The following is a 22,830-nucleotide window of genomic DNA, read 5'->3' as shown; positions in this document are numbered from 1 at the left end:
TAAGTTGTTTGCCTGAGGCAACGTCCAGACTAGTCCAGATACATTTGACGACACACCCTTTCCGTCTAGTTTGGCGTTCATCCACAGAGGCCAGTGTTTCCCACTCGTGATAAAGGGGCTTTCTGAAACTGTTGTAAAACATGATATATTTGATGGTGCCAATCTTGCTTAATGCTGTAGACAGAAAGTTGAGGGTTTTTTAAACACCAACATGTGGTTGTTAAAATTTTCAGGCATGGGCAGATTCCTTGCAGCGATGTTCCAAAGCAAACTTTCTATCACCCCGTTGATCACTTTTGTTTGATTTAAATAAAAAAATAAGAATAAAAAAATATTGGGTCTCCATGCCTCAACTCTGGAATTATTGGTAAACTTGGTTAACAAGTAGCCTTTATGACCTCTGTTCAAATGGTGGTTAATTAACATTATCAAAAGGATCCATTGAAATTTAAATTTTGAGTTATGTGTCCTGCTATATATAAAATGTTATTGCTTGTGTCACGATATTGCTGTGACTTTATTTTCCCAATTAAGACTAAAAATTCTTACACTGGTGAGTCAGTGGAGATTTTAATGGTAACAAGGGTTAAGTTATGATGTATGTGCTACATTATGTAAGGCCAGTACGCAGACCAGAAAGAGTGCCTGACTGGATAGACTGTTAGAGAAAAGTGACAACTTCTGGATTGTTTTGCACAAGAAGAGGTTCAGTTCACTTTCTGGCTGTTTTGACATGTGAAAGTGGACGGCAAATTTAAAGACAAACATGTGAAACTACTGTCGGGATTTGTAGCTGCTTCAGCTACTTCCCATTATAATGGCTGCAGATCCTTCTATTCACCTGCAAGTTGTAGGCGGTCAACTTGCAGGTGAATATGTGACAGCTTCACCGTGACACTGATGGAGTCCATAAGTCTACGTTTGATCTTTGTGAAATGTGGTCATTTATTTTAGATGCTGATTTTGGAATAACTGTAAATTCTTGTTCTGCGATTTTCTCTACAGACATAGTTAACCTGAGAGCCCCAGACCTGACATGAACCATAACTAAGATTTTTGAATCCAGATGCAAACTTAGGGTTTTTCCAGAGAAAGGTGCAGGCACAGCTGTGATCCCCAAAAGATATCATTTTACACTCCTTTCCTAGCTTATCTTTAATGTGACTCTGTACAATCTTAATGCCCATGAGACTGTGACTCACCTAAGCAGCTGTAGTTTATCTCAAGCCATTATTACAGTCTGAGTTGTGTTCACAGAGCAGCTGCAGAAAGACTTCAGCTCTGAAATGAACACTCCATACTGAATTTTGTTCCCGTTAGGTTTATTGGTCCCCACCAAACAGTATAATGTGACTAAACTTCTTTTGTGGAGCAAGTCCAGATGGAGTCCACCTCCCATTTGTACTTCTCTGCATAGCGCAGCAAAAACATAGTTTTTTGGTTTTTAATTTTGATTTATGTGTTGTTTGACAGAAGTAGTGGATTTCTGGGTTCTGTACTTGTTCCTTTCAAACTTTTATTTGATACAATTTCAAACTGAACCCAATGAAGCCCCAAGAATTTTTCATGTTTTCGGAATTGCCTGTCTGTGTGCACTTTGGGTGAATTGAACTTTATGGCTAATCTTAGGTTTTTTTATTGGTTTCAGAGTAAAAAGGCTCACATACCATACAGAGACAGCAAGCTGACACGGCTTCTGAAGGACTCCTTGGGAGGCAACTGCAGGACAGTTATGATTGCCAATGTCAGCCCCTCATCTAAGTCATATGACGACACCCACAACACTCTTAAATATGCCAACAGGGCCAAGGAGATTAAGTCCTCGGTTAGTATTAAAGCTATTGTATTGTTATATCAACTGCAATATAACAGCTGCGACTCTTGGGCTGTAAATATACAAAATGCTTTTAAATCATTCAATTTTTCCCTCTGTCAGCTGAAGAGTAATGTCGTAAGCCTGGACAGTCACATTGGTCAGTATGCAGTGATATGCGAGAAGCAACGGCAAGAGGTAATGTGAAACCACCAACACTGCCATGCTGAATGTAAAAACAGAAAATCTCCATAAAATTTCTTCTTATTCTTTTTGCTTTTTTTCCCTTTTCTTTGTGTTTGGACACTTACCATGATCGATGATTCATTTCTGATTGATTTCAATGTTCTTTTGCATTTCTAAAGATTGTACAGTTGAAGCAGAAGCTGAAAGAATATGAGGCGAAGAATATGGCGCCTGGGGCTTCTAACATGATCTCTCCACATAAACAAGCAGAGTTGAAAAGGTAAGCATGTACATGAGCGTGATTCAGACTGTAACTTGAGACATGCCAGTAGTTGTTTCTTTGTGTGTCATAAACCCTTTCATCATAAACCTTGTACTTGGAGACACTGATTCAGCCAGAAGCAGCACATGGCCTGTATTTGGCTAATTATTGTAGAGTTAGCATCCATTCTATGAGTTTGTACATATTGTAGTGACTTTAGATCAGCAGTAATGATTGATAAAGACATGGAGCAGGCAGTGTAAAGTGTAATTAGGGATGGTGGGTAAGGTTGTATTATGAAGAATTATATTAATATATGTAACCTTTATCTTTACTTATTGGCTTTTATGATACGATAAATATTACTAAATTAGCTTTTAGCAATGAACTTTTATTGAATCATCTCAGCATGTCCCGATAGCAAACATATTAGTTAACAATGGTTTACATATGCTAGGTTGGAGAGAGCACTTGTGAATCAACTATACATATAAAAACATTCACTAAAAGCTGTTGGGGGGGGGGGGGAGTAAAGCTGGAGTGTGAGGTGTTGCTTGTGAATGGGATCAACAAAACTTGCTTCAATTTGAGGTTACATTAAGTAAATTTATTCAAATTTTATGCAGTATACAAAACAATATTGCTTGATGGAATAATATGCAGGTTTGTACATTGGTTCCACAGTTCTTTACACACAGGTGCAGATATTCCAAGAGTCTAAAGACGCTTAGTGTTTCTATTTAATGTAACCCAGTCTAATTAAGAAATATTGACTTGAACACGCGCACACACACACATACACACACAAAAACATGCTATTCTCCTTGAACAAGACAGTTTATGTGGTCTTTATATTGTGACCTATTGTTGGACTCAGTGTATTTTCCGACACTTATTCTGTTGTTGGTTGTTATTGTAGCAGATCAGGAAAAGTAGCCATTACCTGGTGGAAGTAGAGGCTCCTTTCCCTGTCCACTTTCTCCAGCTCATCCTCTGGGTCTCAAGGCATTCCCAGTCAAAATGGGATATACAATCCCTACAGCATGCTCTGAGTCCGCCTGCGGGTCTCCTCTGAGCTGGATCAGCCTGAAATTCTTGAGGGAGGCGTCTGTGGCACATCCTAATCAGACACCCCAACCATCTCAACTGACTTCTTTCAGTGTAAAGAAGCAGCAGTTCTACTCAGGTCTTAATCTGAGTGTCTAAACCCGTCACCTCGTCCCTGAGGGGTCCAAGCACCACGTGATGAAAATCCATTCTGGTTCTATGTATCGGTATTCTCACTCTTTTTGTCAGGTTGTGACAGTCTAGTGCAACACCTGTTACTTCCCATTACGTACCAATTCACCTGTCAGTCTCATTTTCTGTTTTCACCTTACTCATGAACATGAACCAAAGATATTTGACTTCCTTCACTTACTGGCGTGACTCATTCCCATCCCAGACTACATAGTCTATCATTGTCTTATTCTAGTGCAGCAGCCTCAGATTTGGAGCTCTTTGTTACAAACCACCCAGTGCTGGTGAAAGTCGCCGTCCGATGAGACTTGTAGAACTACATCTTTGGCAATTAAAAAAAAATAACGCTATGATGGATTATGTTGATCCATAATATTTTGTATTGTGATTGTACAACAATGAGTGATGGTGGTAGGTGTTGGGATAACTTGACTTCACTCTTTCTATAAGCGTAATCCCAAAGTTCAATTGTAGTTTCCAGCCAGGAGCAGCAATTTCAAGGTGTCATACATGAAAAATGCACCTAAAATAGAAGCAAAGCGTCTTTTTTCCTTTTTTTGCCCATAGCCATTCTACATGTTTTGAATAGTAACACAGTGTCAGTGTGGATGTCATTAGCTGAAAATCCCAGCAGCAGTTTGCTTGTGCTGCCATGCACATATAGTTACCACACAATGCATTAGTGGAGTTTCTGACAGCTGACCTACCCACAGTGTACTGAACACAAAGTGTCATCAGTGATCCAATACCAAACAACATATCCTTGTTCACTTAACTTGTGTAAGACCAGCTCAGAGCGACCAAGGTGATCAGATTTTTTTATTTTTTTTACTTTAAAACAGCTTGTTTGTGTTTCTGTCATGTTTGTTTTACTCCCATGAAATACTATCCCGTGAAATGGGCTCTTGGACCTCCTGGAAAACTGTTATTTCCTGGAAAACAGTGCATCTTCAGTGATGACCTCATGCTGCACTTGTGGATATAACAAGATCCATTTAAAAAGCAAATCACTCTTCTCTCTATGAATTATATACTTTTAAAAGGAAATGCATCACACAAAGAAACTAATAACATTTTCTAAGGCCTTCCGACAGAAATATGTTAATCCTTGTTTTTGTGTGTTCGTATTATCTTTGGAATTAAAGCTACAGCATTGTATCAGCACCTCAATAGGAATTCAAACTCTGCAGCACAGCATTATTTTCATACTTATAGACAGCTTGTGGTTCTTGTCATATTCACTCCTGACCCATGCTGTAATAGTGGACCTGCTAAAGGAGCTGATGGACACTGTATTATACTAATAATGATGGACAGTTTGAAAGTAATTAATTGCATTTTAAGATGCGTTTGTGGTAAAAGAAAGAAAGCATTATTTTCTGTCTGCATTCAAAATAAGTAGCTATTGTTACTTTTTCTCTCTGCATACATTGTGTTAGTCTTTAACTGAAACAGAGTAGTGTAGAGTCTAAAACTGTGCTGAGCATTTCTGGCTTTCAGTCTAGCTGTCTAAACTAAAGACTATTTTACTTCCTGGATTAAAAAGCAGATTTGAAGCCAAAAGATTAGGACTGAAAACTGTTGGCTTTGACAGTTTTATGTTTAAAAGAGTAAGCTTCCTCCTTTTTATCTGCCACCTATATACATTTGTATACAGGTATACTAGAGTGTGATGCAGTTGCAATGAATAAACAGTAGCATAACTGTCTCATAGGCTTTAAATGTGGGGTTTTAATCTTGAGAACAGCTGTGCCTGTAGTGCCTATTTTTTTTTTTTTTTTAATATTCAAATTACACACACATATATATATATAATTATTTATTGTACTTAATCAGATCAGCTCGATTGCATCCAGTTGTCTTTAAGGCATAAAGTGGCATCTGTCGTGGTATTTGGGTTGGGGGCGGGGGACAAGGAAAAGCTGAATGAGTCTCACTCCCACACACTTCATTCACTGGCATCAGAATTCACAACTCGCACAGTGAGAGGCTCTGAATAGAGGCTGCACGCTTCTCACACTATTAAAAATTCAGCAGTCTAGCAAGGCCACGACGTCTCCTACGTCACTGGAGTTACATTGAAGAGTGCAGTCACATTTCAGCGACAGCTCTCCAGCCTTATTTACCTGCATGCCTCTCCTGTCTCTCCTCCTGCTTTAACTCAACTAGACAGCTACTTGCATCCAATCTGGGCATCACCTTACCTCTATTTCAGGAATACATATATACATCATATAACTAAGAATATCTCTAGCTCAGTGTGAACCAAAGTGGCATCTTGGGGAAGCTCACAATTAAAGTAAATGTTATATGCTGTGGATTTTTAATTGACTCTTGCCTTAAAGCATCATTAATTAATCGTGGTAAATATTAGTCATGCATACATTTGGTGTATTTAAAAGATATGCATCTTCGTTGGTATTATTAGTTGTATTAATGTATTTGAACTGATTTAAATGTGTTGAATAAATATTAAATATCTCCTGACCTTTTAGGATGTGCTAAATACTTGATCAAGTGGTTTGCAAAGAGCTCTTGGCACGGCAATATATTAAATTTGCCCCTTACATGTGGCACAGCAGCTTCTAATCACATTTGGCCTGAATCCCTGTGGTGATGGTGATGTTTTATTGCATTGCATTATACTAAGAGGTGTTTCTAATATTCTGTCCCTATTCGTGTGTGTGAGTCGGAGTGGACAAAAACACCTTTCAGTCTAATACAGTCCAAAACAACACCACTGCAGCCTCAAAAATGACCAATGAGCATCTCTCTGACATGAACAGAGAAACCTGGGCATCACAGCTTCGTTTGTTGCAAGCTGTGTTACCTACATTAGACTGCACAAATCTGCTTATTTAACAATTTTTAAGGCCAATTTTATAGGTTTTAGCCATAGCAGTTATATATTTATATGCCATTGTTGGATAACAACAGTTTATATTTGGATCACAGATTGTTCTTTTAAGTTGTGAACACAATGACCTGCTCAGTGATTTTATTTTAAGTTAAATTGACTGTGATTTAAAAAAATAAATAAATAAATTCATATTTGTTAAAAAGTTTGACATTGGAGGGCAAAGTTTGTGATAAAAATCTCGCTCTCTAGGGTGTCGAAAGCTCTGCAGCAAATCTTTTCAAGCCGAACCCAAATCAGGCGAGAACAGCTGGATCTGGAGAGACAACTGAAGGAGAATGAGCTGCGCCAGCGCTACAGTGAGGAGGACAACCTGCAGGTCCAATATTTCTGTGCCAAGGAAAAGACTGAGAAGGTAGCTGCTGATTACGCTGCTATCCACAGATTCCATCATCCCTGCAGAAAAACAGCTGCTGAGTCATCATTTCACTTCTCTGCTCTCTATAGTTGTCTTAGCCTCTCATTTACGCCACTACAGGATAGGGTCACTGCTCATCAGTTCCTGGCTCTTCTCTGCCATTTGTGTCCCACTGTTGGGCCCAGCTGTACATGTCTTTAAAGTATAAAAGTCAATTCTCTGTCATTTTAGGAACTACACTTTGTAAAATAGTTCGCTGTCATCCAAAACAAACTGTGCAAACAACTTTCTTGAGAGAGATGCAAGATCATCTGCCTGCATTTTTAAACATTCATTCAAAAATGATACCCATTTTTCAGGGGGGGGTTTTCTCCAGATTTGCCTCTCCAAAAACAAGCTCTTAACCAAAGCTAGAGTTTTTAAATGAATATGAATTACTAAATTAGGTCTGCTTATCATATTACTGCTTGTAGCTACAGTTATGTGGGCTACATACAGACGCAATAGCATGTCATTCTAATACCAAAACACAATTCATAATATTATTGTAATTGCTTTCTAATTTTGTTTTCAATAGGCCACTTGTAAGCACGAGCGGAAGATTGCCAGCTTACGCACTCAGCAACAACACATTTGCAAACGTCTGAAGGAGGCAGAGACACGTTTTCTGGAAAATGATGGTTGGCTTCATCGTGTCGAGAATGAGATTAAATTGCTGAAGTCAAATGATCACACCTCAGAGGTAAGTAGAACTTCTTGACCTGTTTGTGTTTACCGGTGCTGAAAACCACAGCGTAATGAACAAGAATTTGCAATTTTTTGTTGTGACAGAATTGTGTAGTAGACTTTTCACACGTTTTTATTTCGTGCTGCGCTCTCCTCAAAATACAGTTGCTTCATGGTGTAGTGTAACACCTATTTTTTTTGTATTTAAACAGCTGTTTGGGAACATTTTGCCAAATTTAATTATAATATCTAATTATTTCAGGTAATTGAATTTGTGTGACTCAAATATCTATATTCATGTTAATATAAATTCCAGCAACACTTGGTGATGGGTCACTCACAAGTTCTCACAAGTCTTTGAACAATAGAACAGTAGAGGCAAAAAGTGAGTAAAACTAAACTGGAAGAAATGTACGAAGGCAAATGAGCATGATTGGAAATTGTGGAAAAACTTTACAATGTGGGTTACATCCGTCAAAACTCATTGCTTGGTGTTTTTTGTTTGTTTATTTTGGAAGGTAGGCTGTGTCTCTACTGGTGTCGTGACTGTCTTTGTTTTCTTCCCATCTGTTCTCTCAGTAATTAGAACCGTGCTCATTTTATTTCTCCAGCTCACTCGTGGATCACTGAAGAGAATAAATCAATACCCTTTACTCATCCCTCACACAGCAGCCAGTTACCTAAAACCATGTCCATGTTATTTTTTTCTTCTTTATCCTTTCTTCCAGGAACTGACCCAGAACTATGACGCACCCACCGGTCAAATGTTCTCTCTGCTGTTGTTTCGTAGTTTCTTTACGTCAGAGTTTGTTTTTTTTTTTCTTTACTCCCCTCCCTTTCCCTGAGCAGTCAGCTTCTGTGCTGAAACGTGGATAAACATAGAACTTTGCATCTTCTCCCTAGTATCCTTACCCCCTACCACCTTTTTTCTTTTAATTCTGCTCACTAGAGTGCTAATTCAATATGCTGTTATGTTTCAGTGGCTGTTGCCTCATTATTTCTGCTCTCTGACCTCATCTCCCTTGTTTAGGCGTTGGAGAAGGACCTACATTGCCACAGACTGGAGCTGCAGGTGAATGATCTCAACCAACACATAAAGCAGATGGTCGAGCTCACTACACTGCAGGATCAGGAAAACAAACGCATGCAGAAGTAGGTTGACCTAAAATTAATTCCCACTGAATTAAGTTTTCTATTTCTATAGTTCATGTGGGACTGCACATTGGTACTATTGCTTCACAGCGAGAAGATCAGTTCGTGCCCCAGTCTGGGCCTTGGATCTTTCTGTGTGGAGCTTGCATGTTCTCCCCTCTGCGTGCGTGGGTTCTCACAGGGTTCACCGGCTTCTCCCTACATTGGTGATTTTAAATTGTCCGTAGGTGTGAATGTGAGTGTGAAAATTTGTCTCCATGTGTAGCCCTGTGATAGACCGGCAACCTGTCCAGGGTGTCCCCTGCCTTCACCCTAAGTCAACTGGGACAGACTCCGACCCTAATGAGGATTAAGATGGATTGATAGTTCATCTGAAGAAAATGCACTTCACCTCACTGTGGCCCGGTATTTTTTCCTGGCGAAAAAATGTCTCAATATTAGTTTTCTATTGCATTTCAGGATGGTGAACATATTGTTGCCAGCTTACAGTCGGCACTACTCTGCATTGCGCGGGGCTGGGCTGGCCACAGGAGCAGATGAGATGGAGAACCACGAGCTAGAGCACCTTGTGTTGAGGGAGAGAGGTGTGGTCTGGGCCGACCAGGAAGGGGCGAGGCAGCAGCCGAAAGGTGAAGGGATTGGTGTGGATTCACAGAAGACAAATGAGGCAGGAAACGTGGGGCTCCGCAGCGAGCTGGCATCTGTCCTGTCTTTCTCACGTCTGCATTATCACCAGAGTAGCCCCTGCAGTAAGTCATCATACTGTTATAAACCTTTTTTTATTCTTCTGCTGTTGTTTATTTAGCATGTGCGAAGAGTAGGATCATCAATTAATCTTTATCGATTTTGTGTCAGTTTTCCCTCAGTTGATTAATTCAGTGCTAAAATGTATTACCAGATAACTTCACTGGAATTATGTCAACTAGAGAAATACAGGAAAACCTGACCACATGACCACAAAATGCTTAACACACTAAAGCATCAAATGTTGCTGTGCTGAGTGGTTGCTTATAATGAGGACGTCTCCAGTGGAAATCGAGTTTTCTACTTTGTAAGCATTTCCATGTGACATCTTATTCATGCTAGCAAACATAGGAGTGAAATAAGCTGTCAACACCATGACTGAGCACTTCCACCTTGACACTGCAGTGTCAGTCTCAAAAACACAGATTCGGGCTTTCATATGTAACAAACCTAAAGAAGCAATACTTGCATTGGGCCAGCTTTCTGTGTCATCATTTTTCTTCAGAATGTGTTTCCCAGTATTTAAGCAGAGCCATAGGTGAGCTGGACTGCTCAAGCTGCACCAAGTAGGGGGTGATGGGTGGAGAGAGAGAGAGGTGAGGATTTCATAGAACAGCACATTCTGAATGAAGCAAGGGTTTAGAGTTGCATCTCTACAACTATTTTAGGGCAGGAAGGGATTATTTTCATGCAGAAAAAAAACTTCTAAATATGTAACTTTGATACACAGAGATGAGTTTCTAGGGATTAAGTCGATGACCGGAAAGGGACTTAAATGTTGAAGATCAACTTTGACACGCCACGGCCCCAAAATATATTCATCCAGAAAAATGTTACAAAACAATAACTTACACATGCGTCAACTTGTGTTGACCGAAGAAATATTAAAAAGGCAGCATTTTATTGGGAGACATGTCACCCTGATAATTCAATATAAATGATTTGTCCCCCTCAGTTTATCAAGTGTATATGACGATCTCACTTCTCCCAGAATGAGGAACTCGGAGGCTTCAGATTGAACGAACCTGTGTCAAACTGATAAGGGAGAAAATAACATTCAGCCATTCCTCTCACATGCCATCTCCTAGCTGATGGATAGATAATGTTTAAAAAATGGCCCGCTAAGTTCAGTATGCTTACCTGAAGATGAATTTAGCCATCAGACAAGATGCACTGCAAAGTTTAAAAAGATATTATGGTTTACTGACTAATTAAACATCAATTTCACAATGTTTTGACTTCACTGGGAATCCCACTAAGTTCAGTGTGGCCACATGTGACTTGTAAAAGACAGAATGTGAGAGAGGTGACCAATTGAAAGCAGACTTACTTTTGTTGCATTGCACACCTGATGTTTAGCTTTTTCCTCAGGGAATATGTTGCAAATATTGAGCTTAAAAGTAGATATTTTGTCTTTAATTTTAGGCCAATGTATTGTAATTTCAACATAACATAAAAATTTTCTTTGTTTTATTTTATTTTTTAAATTGTCATTATTAATTTTGTGTTGTTGTGATATATTTTTAAAAGCCGGTTTTACACGCTCACCACTAACCTCACACATGGCCACCTCTAACTCTTCAGCTCATAATTTCAGTAAACATGAAGTACACACACGTGACGCACGGTTGTAAGTTTTACGACGGCGTTAAATATAAAAGTCAGGTGGTTCAGTAAGTGTATTTGGCATCAGTCCAGGTCTAGTGTGCATTGTGGGACCTGTAAGACGGCACAGTTCATTTTTATTTGTCATCTCTGCATGACCTAGCAGCACCAGGCCCTCGTGACATATAAGCCATGACAGACAGTGGAGCATGAACCAAAGCTGGCCAACAACACTCACTCACTCACTATGATGGTGTCTATCGTTTGTCAGGTAGTTAAGTCTGCACCTGTCCCTCTGTGCCACTGCTTGCCTGTTTCCAATTGCATTACATTTAGTGCTCGTTTGAAAGTGTTTTTTGCTGACTTTTAATTAACTTCACTGTCACTAACAAAGAATTTGATGTCTTGTAAATATAGATATTAGTGTCAGCCTCCTATGGGTTGTAGTTTAAATATTGAAAGACCGTAAAATGTTTGTAAAAGAGCCAAACCACTCTTGACTCGGTCTTTGGGGAATACACTGAGTAAAAACTTTCACTGGCAATGTTGTCTTCGGATTTCATGTTTCTGCCACATTCACTGTGTGTTATGCTTTGGCTTTTGCACAAGGTTTCATTTTATTGAATGTGCTACAGCAACCAGACCACATTTTTATTAAGATGAAGTTTGTTTGGCTGACTGAACATCTGTACAGTGAATCACGGTGTTTGGAAATGTTTCAACATTGTAATTTTTGCATTTTTGTGTCAGATGGACGACTTTATTAAAATGTTCACTGAATTCTTTTGACTGACTTTCAATCTTAAATTCAGGTACAAGCAAGAAAAGCGAAGCATTATCAAACATTTTAATGGAATAAAACCACACCAGAATTGCAGAATGTTTTTCACTTGTCTGTGTTATAATCTCCTCACATGTCTCTGCCTTTTAATTCTCAGGTGCAGAGAGGCACACACAAAGAACATTGTTGTGCAACACTGCTCCATCACCAACAGGTAAGTCGACTCTCCCCACGCCCCCGTCTTGCTCACACATACTGTAGTCATTAATCTAAAACCCTGCATACCTATTATTCCCACCTAACCCTCAATCATTCACTTATTTCACCTCTCACAGTCACTTTTTACTCAGTGCATAACATTTCCACAAACACACATAAAGAGACAATTCTACATTTTATTGAAGCAGAACGCGCAGATCATAAAGTGGTTTGCCGTATAAATTTGGAATTGTTGTGTGCAATGTTAAGTTTTCACTTTGCCATGTTGTTTTTTATTTGTTGAACATGTTTTTAGCCATTCAGCCACAAAGCAGTTGTTCAAGGTAGTAAAATATGCAGTAAAAATGAGACATGTAATCTAATTTGATTTATAGTTGTGGTGCGGACGTTCTGTCCTGGCCAAAACTTGAATAATGAAAGGATGTGAATGCTCACAAACGGTTTTATTGAGGGAAATCTGTACACGGAAAGCCGTTGGGGAAATGTAGCACAAAAACCTCCGTGAAATATGGCAGTTCAAATTGACTGTAATGATATTTACTGCAGGTGGTCTACATTTCACTAGAACATACTGTGGGAAATGTAACTTTTGAAGAAAATACTTTTGCCAGATGACCACAGTTTCTTGAAATGAAATGAAATACAATCACACCAGGGAGTTTGTCACCACGGCTATTAAATCTCCCAGCAACCTATTGTAATATGTAAGCTCCAAAACAGTATTTAGTTTGGAAGTTGTATGAGAGCCCGACTCGCCGTACAGTCTGTCTGTCTGACCAGTGTTACAAGTCAAGCCAGCTTGTTTTACTGTTATCCATTTTGTGGTTTATTATTCATTCATGCTCACACTTTTCTTTGTTTATCTGCAAATTTCAACGCCTGCACACACTAATTGTTTTGCTACAGTGAATTTTACACTTCACATTTTAAAGACATAGAGTCACACTTTCAGTGGATAAAGTATTTTAAAAAGCACTAATGAACACCCTTTTTCTTCACTATTACTTTAGATTTTAATCCCCATTATTTACCAAATTAATCAAGCACATAAAAATATACAGCAATCCACAACCTTTATTTTTATTAGGAAATATAGATACATTAACTGTTTCAGTGTAACTTTAGTAATCTGCTGTTATAGCTAAATGTGCCTGAAACAAAAAAAAGTTAACATATCAATTTTATCTACATGAATTACTGTCTGATTGATTGTAGTTACATCCTGTATTGCAGAGGCACCTTATGAAATAGTACATTATCTAGAAAAATATCCTTTTTTTAACACAACATGCATGCAATATGCTTAACAATAGATTATCATCAACTATTGAAATTGACATGGTATTATAATTTATTAAAACATTATATAACTGTCTTTGCATCTCTGTTTTTCTATTCTTTGTATCCTGTACCCAGAGTTTCATTTTTTAATAAAATCCTAGCCCTCTGCATGCTTCTCCTTTATGCACTCACTGAATTCTTTTCCAACCTTGAAAACTATCCTGTCCGTGTTCATTTTAATCAAGAGCTTTCAGTCCTATGTGCATGTCATATATGTGCACACCTGCTATATGTACAAATAGTAAGCACAGCTTCATATATGCTGTGCAAAATCATTATTCAGTTACTGACAATTTCAAGATCATATAGAGGTGAAACAGCACGTGTGTTTTAATAAACAAAGCTTTTATTTAGCATTCAGCCAAACTCCTCTTCTTTTCTTGATGCTGTTTGTCAGTCCCTTACTGCTTCCTCACCTCTTAATGGTAGTCACTGCAGCATGTTATGAGAAATAGCTCCACCCTGCAGCTTGCAAAGCCAATCAAATTTTATCGGTTTTAGAGAGGGTTGTGGTTTTGAAAGAGCATTAACTCCTTGCTCACCGCATTGTCAGAGCAAATTGCACAAACGTGATCCCCGTGCAGGATTATTTTTTGCATTCCACAATTTACCGCCGATTGTGTCATGTCCACGCATGCATTTATTAATAGTTCTGGGATTTTTTCATTCAGCTGTGTCCCGCTGCCACCCTCAGACTGTTCTTTTTCTATTCCTATTAGATCTGTTACCTCTCAATTCTTCCATCTGCCTTTTCCTGCTTAGATTTTTGCCTTTCCTTATGCTTCAAATGTCTCTTTGCTTGGCTTTTTCCTCCATTCTGCCTTTCTCTCCCTCCTGCCCTCCAATGTTTTCTCTCTGTCTGTCTAGCATCTAACCCTCCCAATCCCTCTTGAGCTTCATTCATGAAAATGCAGATCCACAGGCAGGGCAGGAAAAAACGTCAACAGACGTAAACTCCCCTGCTCCACCAACCAGAAAAGGCGCACTATAAAAAACAGGCAGCAGCAACCAGGCGACCCTAATTCAGTGCAGCCTCCACCAGAAATAGCAACTCATGCATGTATTAATCCCCTACAAGCCAAAAATATGTGATTGAAGGAACTCTGCTGCCATTTATTGCTGAGGACAACTCCTCTGCCACAGAAAAGGGCTATTTATCACCGTCTCTTCATATGGTGTGCTGTCTGATGTCTGACTCACATTTTCTAAATATTGCATTTGATATTTAGGGAAATGTATAAATCAGTCATTCACCTTTGCATTTAGTGTTCTCACTTCCTTTATGTGCTGGCGTTTTTCTTTTTTAGACTCCTTCCTAACCCCCACCACACCTCTGCAGGAAATGCCATGAGTGTAATAGTGCTCCTAATGTGATGCAGTCTCTGTGATTTAACCTCACTGTGTTTTTGTTGATGATGTTGTTGAATAGCATTGTGGTTAAAAAAAAAAAAAAGTTGGATAGAATTTCATGTATTTATCAATATTTAAATGTGCCATTTTTATTTCAGTAATTCTATTTTAGTTTGGATGAAGCCAGAGGGTTCACTGTCATTTAGTCTGAACATAATGTGTTTTAATTTAAAAATTGTATCAAATCTAAAAAATTGAACTGCACAAACATTTTTATTTTACCGCCTATGAAATTATACTAACATTAGCCTGTTTAGGAATTTACTTTCTTGCAATAATTACCACTAATTAACGCAAATCCCTCAGCTATTTGGGAGACAGTGGATCTTGAATATTAATGACTATCTGCTGGTGTTAGCTCTACATGTGGATGGGAAAATGACATCCACAGCTGGCTAAGGCTAGAATGAGTGAAGAGTCACAGTCTGTTGGTCTATTTTAACAGCAAAACTTTCCAATTGTTGTTTGTCAAACAAACTAGCTTTGAAGGAGTGTACAGACATCTGTTTTCATTACAGTCTCATTACGTAGTTTGGCTAACCCACAAAATAAACACTTATACAGCCTTTGGCATTGAAAATTAGCATACGCTGACAACAGTGATAGTGCCGCAACTTTTATTAGACAGCAACTGTGTGCAAAGAAGTTGGAGTGACAGGAGATTTTTATGTTTTTGTGTGTACAATTTTTGATACAATACATAAATGTTTTGTTGGCCACTGCCCTTTTTGTGTCACAAAATAATAACATTTCTTCTTCTTTTCCTTTTGGCTTTTCCCTTCAGGGGTCGCCACGGCGAATCAATTGCTTCCATCTAACCCTAAGATAATAACATTTAAAACCTTAAATTAATTCTCAAGATGCACGTTTTTGGCTAGCTGAGCAGACCAAGCAAAATGTGTTTGTGTTTTTGTTTTTTTTTAAAAAAAAAGATCAACCCTTGTTGGAAAGGACTGCAATGATCACAAAGTGTAATGCATATTTGTTGGGTTGAGTTTTGGCAATGCAGTTGGATGTCGCGGACCTGCTAGCTAATAGTAGCACACTAGACACTGCTCTAGGGCATATTTATCTCCCCAAGATGTTTTATTCCCCTGATATTCTCTGGAAAGGTGCATTTTAACATTATGGAGCCAAAAAAACTACATAGCCTATGATATAAGAACAAAAAAAGACTTATTTTATTTTTAGTAATGCCAACAGTAGCGCCTACATTTTCTTCTTTTAAAAGAAAAGTTCACAGAGTTCAGAGTTGTGTGTTTGAGCTCCACGTCTTCCTCGGTTTAAAAAAAGGCTGTGAAATCCTCACCTTCTGGTCTATTTATAAAACGCAGTGCTTTTTGGAGGAAGAACGCGTGTCACAGCTCCAAACTGACATTGTAAAGTTTACGTTTATATTCGCAGGAAGGGCACTGTAATTTTTAATTGCCTTGTGCCATTCATAAGATCTCCAACATTAGTGATCACACTTTGGTATACCTTAAGGGAACAGTCCATCTCATTTCACTGTTGTGACATTTTTTAAATTGCGCTCTTTAGCCCAGAGCACTTCAGTGTTTATTACTGATTACTGATTGAGTACGGAGGACAGCATCATTTGGGGAGTGCTATGTTTACTGTTGCCCTGCGTACCTTTTTAAAGTGGTTTGATTTGCTTTCACTTTCAGGGCCTCTAGTTGTAAACAATACGATGATAAAATGCATTATAAAGATGACTTGTTACAAATGCTGACATCTGAAATGAAAGCTTGAAATGGTGTGATGTTATTGTTAATCATTTCTCAGTGACCAAAAGTAAGGCAGGCCAAAGGCTTACAAATACAACCATGGAAAGGTCTACTGACGAAACAGTCAACAAACATGGTAATCATCAAAGGTAAATTCAGTTGCTAAGTGTCTATCAAGGCAATGCAGGTGGCACAACCTTTATAATATAATAATAATGATGTGTTTCCACACGTGGCCCTTCTTTCTTCCTGCAAACGGATGAATGACCCTGCAAAATAGTCTGTCTGAAAGATAACAGTATGCCTTTGAACTGAAGTAATATCAGTTACAGGGGTGATTCTAGTGAGCAAATAAGGTTGTCACAAAGCATCATGGAGACTTGCTGCCGTACAACGTCCTACGTCATGTGGCATTTTGACCAGCGAGTACACACTACACACAACATCTGGAGTAATAAACACTGGATACACAATGAGCAGATAAATGCAGGATACAGGGAGCAGCATGCATGGACAATCCCTTTTTAATTTACAGTAGGGCTCTCTGTCTACTTTGGCTCTCATTTGTACTGTTCAAATATTTAGTTTTTGATAAGGAACCATATAATTCTGGTATATGAAAGTTGTCCTTAAACAGTTCCTAGTTTAAGCTCCTGATAACTTTCAAATCTCAAGTATTTCTCTGTTGAACTTTCCAAGAAAATAAGTAACAGTCAAAGTTTATCAGCTCCCTTTGTGGCTGTGTTGTCTTTCAGTTGTTTATTATTGTGCTTTTTCAGATGAATTGACTTCATTGCAGCTTTGGATTGTTTCATTGATAGTAACTGATTGTTTGTTTTTCAAGGTAGAGGAAGTCAAACACATATGACAAAGGAACCACCACCCAAAATGCCTATTAGGAGAAATTTGTCTGCGTTACTCCCACCACAAAGCCCACGGACCATTGCCAGGAGCCAAGTGTTTGAGGAGGGCATATGCCCCATTCAATGCACACCAGAACCTGTGCAACAAACTGTTCAGTCCAGGCTGCTGAGCTCCTCCTGCACCATGGACCCCAACATGACCTTTGAAGTTCTAGACAAAGATGACCAAACCGCATGCAATGAAACCATCATAATAAGCACTGGCAGTCCGTGTCAAGCATCAACGTCCTCTGACCTCTCAGGTCCAAGCCAACTACAGCATCCTCCCAAGGCCAGTGAGGTGAACCAGATACCTACCAAAAGGTGAGAGAGAAAAATCTATTCATTTTTTGGATATTTAGCAGTATATTTATTCTGAGACCCAGCCATTCTCTGTGATTTTCTTAATTTAGATCTGCTTCTTTGATGTTTCACAACTCAAAACTTCTAACGTGTAAAACAGTGCTTGTGCTATTACATGACAGTGATTCCCTTTGTAGGCTTTCCAGGACATAATTGTTGCTCGTTTTTTGCAGAAACTCCAATTTGCTCTGAAATTCTTTAGCTAGTCTGTTAAGCGAGCAGTTGGGGAACATTGGCAGAAAAGCTGAAATCTTTGACCCATGACTTTCTGTCCATCGACTGAACTTACATCAATCTGAAACCGACTGCTACAGTGGTGTACATGTTGCTCACCAAGAAATACTGTCAGAAAGACTAAAGCACTCTTTTTCAATGGCAATTGAAAGACTTTGGGAAACACGAAAGAAAATGCTTCACAACATGAACCAAAACAGACATAACTGACATGTTTTTCAAAAGCCAAATTCATCAACAGTTGCCACAACTTATCAGAACCAAATTTATCTCAACATGCATTTTTTTTTCTTTACCAATGAAAACAGTAATCAGGAAGTGTTTTTAAATGGACTCCTTACAAATAGAGCTATCAGTGGCACCTGGTTGACACACAGAACAGATACTTGACAGGGGGACAAAAACGAGGCATTTTCTCATTTACATACTATTTATCATTAATCAAGGAAGTCTCTTTTCTAAAGCCTGTTTTTCCAACATTAACTATACCTACTTTGCTATCTTTTTATGTATTTATTATCCTTGTCTGCAAGCTAAACTCACAGGCACTCTTGTCTCTCTTGGCCAAGGCCCCCTGGTTTGATGTAATGTTGTTGATGTCTTGACAAGCATGCAATTAGCTGATCAATAACCAGTACCTTGGCAGCATAAACTATTCATCACTTAAGTTCTTGTCCAGATAAAGAGAATGAAATGTTTTACAAAAGATAAGGTGGGTAAGTGTAAATGGAACCAAAAAAAACAGCACACACTCATAAATGAAATATTTTGTCACTTGCTGTTTTAATAGACTTCATGAGAGAGAGAAATAAGTCACTAAATTAACTGATTCATCATTCCTTCCTAATGTCAGAAAATATGAGAGACTTTAATTCAGAATTTACTCCTCACTCCAGGACTTTTTGAATGAACTGTTTTGAAGTTTTTATTAGCAAGCACAAATTATGAATGTCATGAATATCTCTAAGTAGAGTTTTACTCTGTTAGTGACTTCTTCACTTAGTTTTCTGTTTCCTTTTTTTTTTTGCCAATTGTCAGTTCACTAAACCTGGAATCATTATTGGACTTTCATGTTGCCCTGTTATTTGTTATCAAAAAGGGCAATTTTGAAAACATGGTGATATTGCTAGCAGGCTTCATTTTTATACCCCGCTGACTGCTGCTGTTGCCAAGTAAAATGACCAGTTTCACCAGCAGTCACTGAAGATTATATCAGCTGCAGTTCACTAATGTTAAATTAACTCGTAGTCACTGGGACCATTTTACATGTGGTCCCAGTGCAGCTTTGTGTGCATCAGATCCATATTTTTAACACATTAAGCTCATAGTTATGAATCAGGATGTCTATTATTTGGATCAAGTACTTTTAGAAGCATCAAGTGTAAAAGTCAGTCATATACAGTTTTTATTCAATGTTCCACAACAGTCGTGATCAATCTAAAGTCATCATTTCAGATCTTCTGCAGTTCATTTCATTTTCTGGTTGGAGCTACAGGTTGCCAGAATTAACTAGGGCACTTAAATTCATATTAAAATTAATTAATAGTAGTTTCTACCACAAAAAAATTAAGTATTTGGCTTTTCCCCCATCAACAGCAGATTCTTTAGAATCTATTTATAACTTTAGTGCTAAATGCCAAACAAAAGCACAATGAATCAACAGTGGTTAAATATTCATGCTTTTTAACCCAGACAGCTCTAGTAGCACACATTCTGTCTTGACAGAATTTAATTAATTTAATTGAGCAAAATCTATTGTATATTTAAAACCTGGTTCAGGGGGAACTAACACAGGCATCTGTTGAATCTGTTCCATGAAATGTTTCAAAGCTGTCTTGAAAGTCATCCCTCTGGCTGCCCACTGAATCTTTCAAAGCACTCTGAATGGTAACTCAACCATGCAAAGGTGGTAAATCCTCCCGACCTTATTCAAAACAAGGCAGAGACCAGAGTTGCAAATAGTATAAGTATTGTCACCAGCTGCAAGTTTCCGGACTGGAACATTGGGCCAAGAGGCTTAAATCAGCTGAGCTGAGCAGCGCTTCCGTGTCTTCAGCTGGAAGTGGCAAACAAAATGGGGATCATTTTATTTGTCAGATAAATTTGTTCCTAACCAACCTCAAAATCAAAACCTATCCTCTCAAACAATAAAACTGCTTCACAAACAAACCAAATTGTTTCAAAACATCACCACAAACACACTGCATCACGAAGTGCTAGTTTCCCTCACATATGAAAGATTGGAGCTAATCCAGACTTCAGTAGGGCACTTAGCACCTGACAGCAAAGTTGTCTTGAGACAGGACTGGTCAAATCTCAAAGGAAAATTACTGCATTTAGATGGCAAGAAAAAGCTTTACCTTTGAAACCATTTCTTAGTTCAAGACTATTGTAGATGATGCAAAATGATAAACCGTGTCACTTAGTGTGTTAGTTTCATTCTGACAGCTGTAAAAAAAAAAGGAAAGAATTGTTTTTTCAGAGCTGCAGGGTGGATGAGTGGCAATTCTCTGTACAGAGTTCATGCAAAGTGTATCAGACAGACAACCAAATGTAGAGGCCTGGCTGAGTAATGAATGAGAAAAGCTAATTAAACGTGGATAATTACAGGTTAATGTTAATTACATAAAAGCTGATACCCATTTTACTCAGCAGATTTCGTTTGGTAGGGTTTTTACAGCCTGGGATTGTTTTTGGAAGCCACCAGCACGCAGTCACATAGTCGGCCTGACAAACGTTCACACTGTGTCCTGCAATAGAATAAAGCAATTTATGCACTTGTTAATTTAAACCACAGATCAACATGGTCTGGCCAGAGGAATTTGAGCTAGAAGCTACTTTTATGGGGTTAAAATGTCTAATATAACTAATTCATCCATGCCTGAGGTGGAACTGGTAAATATGACCCTTACAGTCTGTAAAATGGGATAGTGTTATGTTTTATCGAATCATTTAACACTAATTTATTCATTTTATGTCTGATGGTGTAATAGGTGCGGAAATGCTGCTTCAAGTGTATTTGGATATGCAAACGTTGTTGATGTGTCAGATATCAAGTTCAGATTTGGATATACATTTTGAAAAACTTGCCAAAGAAGTTTCTAGTTCTAAGATGACTTTTTTTAGTCATCTGATTTCGAAGGAAAAATGTTTCTTATTCCGACGTGAAGTCCTAACAGCAGAGATGTCATGGTAGCATGAACCTTTACTCTGCAGACAACAGATCCAGTCCTTGCAGGATGTGAGACGAGCCAACCCGACCTACATGGGCATGACGTCCGCTGCACAAGGAAAGCGTAAATTTAACCGGTAACGTACACTCTTAGTTTTCTCTTATATTCATGTAAATCATACTGTGGTGCCTCTTTCTGTACACAATAGTTTATACCTAACATAATTTAGCTAACCAAGTGTTAACAAGATGCAAATTCAGTGTAGATGATGAGGGACTTGTGCTGATTTTCTCTTTGCTGTATTTCCTGCAGCAGCATCAGAGACGAGTCAACACAGGGTTTTTCTGCACCAAAGCGCATAAAGAAAGAGCCTTCAGTGGCCCCAGCTCCCCTCAGAGTGCATCGTTTTGCTGGTAAGTGTCAACAAAGTGCAGCTAAAGACGACATCGACAACACAAAATATACATAGTCATAACAACTGACACTGCAAACTGTTGTGACGTGTACATGCACCAGATATTATTTCCAAAAAGCAACTATAATTATTGTGTCCTGTGTGTCTTTGATAACTTGAGACTGTACCTGCTGTATGTGTAACAGAGCCTTGCTTTTATTTCTTCATGTTACATATGGCCTCATTGATCAGTCCGCGTCATTATTCAGAACTATTAGGAATGGAGAAGTGTTTATTCTTGACACTGTTGTTGTTGATCGTCAGGTTCGGAGAACAAACCCCGGAGAGTTGTGAGGAGCATTTCTGAAGGAAATCTCAACCTCCTGGAACCTCAGAAATCCAAATCTATTTTCTATAAGACATCCCAACAGTTAAGACGAGTGGCCAAGCGGATGTGAAGGAACAATATTTTTAATATCACACTATTTGGCCTCTATGAACATTTTCGCTCTGCACTTCAGTTCGTCCACATTCATCTCTTTAAAAACAGTTCTCTCAAAATGTTGTGGTTTTACTGTGGAAATGTAATAACATCAAAAGTAATATTAGTTGCACTAATGTGTTTTTTTTTTTAAGGAATTTTACTTGACTGTACATAAACATTGTGTAGGTTTGGTCATCTGTTTAGATTATTCTTTCTCTTTCTGACTGATTACATTGATTTTAACTTTTTTTTAAAAATTCTACAGTCATTCACACACTAACAACAAAAATAAAGCAACATGTCCTGTGAATGTTCTGTGTTTTATGTACGTTATGTACTTTGAACTATCGTCTTTTCGATGACCACAATTCCCAGGGCAGCTATAATAAAGCTAAAACTGCTCCATTTTGAGCTGTTTGTATTTCTGTGTGTTTTTCGTTCTATTTTTTTTTAATCTTGTACAGTTAATAACGTGAGGTTATACACACGTGGACAAAATTGTTGGTACCCCTCAGTTAAAGAAGGAAAAACCCACAATTCTCACTGAAATCACTTGAAACTCACAAAAGTAACAATAAATAAAAATTTATTGAAAATTAAATAATCAAAAACAGCCATTACTTTTGAATTGTTGATTAACATAATTATTTAAAAAAACAAACTAATGAAACAGGCCTGGACAAAAATGATGGTACCTCTATAAAAGATTGAAAACTATTTGACCAGAGTGACATGATTAACTCAGGTGTGTCATTTAATTGACATCACAGGTGTTTCCAAACTCATAATCAGTCAGTCTG

General features: G+C 38.3%; 1 protein-coding gene across 2 annotated transcripts in view; it reads left to right on the top strand.

Moving 5' to 3' along the window:
• Positions 1–22,441, top strand: part of kif18a (kinesin family member 18A) — a 31,055-nt gene extending 8,614 nt beyond the window's left edge. Inside the window, exons 7-18 of one of the 2 annotated variants that reach the window (XM_022201075.2) lie at positions 1,649–1,825; positions 1,937–2,011; positions 2,179–2,279; positions 6,610–6,772; positions 7,353–7,517; positions 8,532–8,653; positions 9,113–9,402; positions 11,941–11,997; positions 17,325–17,706; positions 21,196–21,288; positions 21,468–21,565; positions 21,871–22,441. In XM_022201075.2, the coding sequence (XP_022056767.2) occupies positions 1,649–1,825; positions 1,937–2,011; positions 2,179–2,279; positions 6,610–6,772; positions 7,353–7,517; positions 8,532–8,653; positions 9,113–9,402; positions 11,941–11,997; positions 17,325–17,706; positions 21,196–21,288; positions 21,468–21,565; positions 21,871–22,004 (1,857 nt within the window). In that variant the 3' untranslated portion in view covers positions 22,005–22,441. Of the gene's footprint in view, positions 1–1,648; positions 1,826–1,936; positions 2,012–2,178; positions 2,280–6,609; positions 6,773–7,352; positions 7,518–8,531; positions 8,654–9,112; positions 9,403–11,940; positions 11,998–17,324; positions 17,707–21,195; positions 21,289–21,464; positions 21,566–21,870 lie in introns of both variants that reach the window. The other variant, XM_022201084.2, reaches the window with a different exon arrangement.
• The last annotated feature ends 389 nt before the right edge of the window (positions 22,442–22,830 follow it).

The sequence above is a fragment of the Acanthochromis polyacanthus genome, chromosome 2 (genome assembly GCF_021347895.1).
Source record: "Acanthochromis polyacanthus isolate Apoly-LR-REF ecotype Palm Island chromosome 2, KAUST_Apoly_ChrSc, whole genome shotgun sequence".
NCBI classification, from domain to species: Eukaryota; Metazoa; Chordata; class Actinopteri; family Pomacentridae; genus Acanthochromis; species Acanthochromis polyacanthus.
The sequence above is the reverse complement of the archived record's forward strand: the minus strand, read 5'-3'. Positions and strand labels throughout refer to the sequence as shown.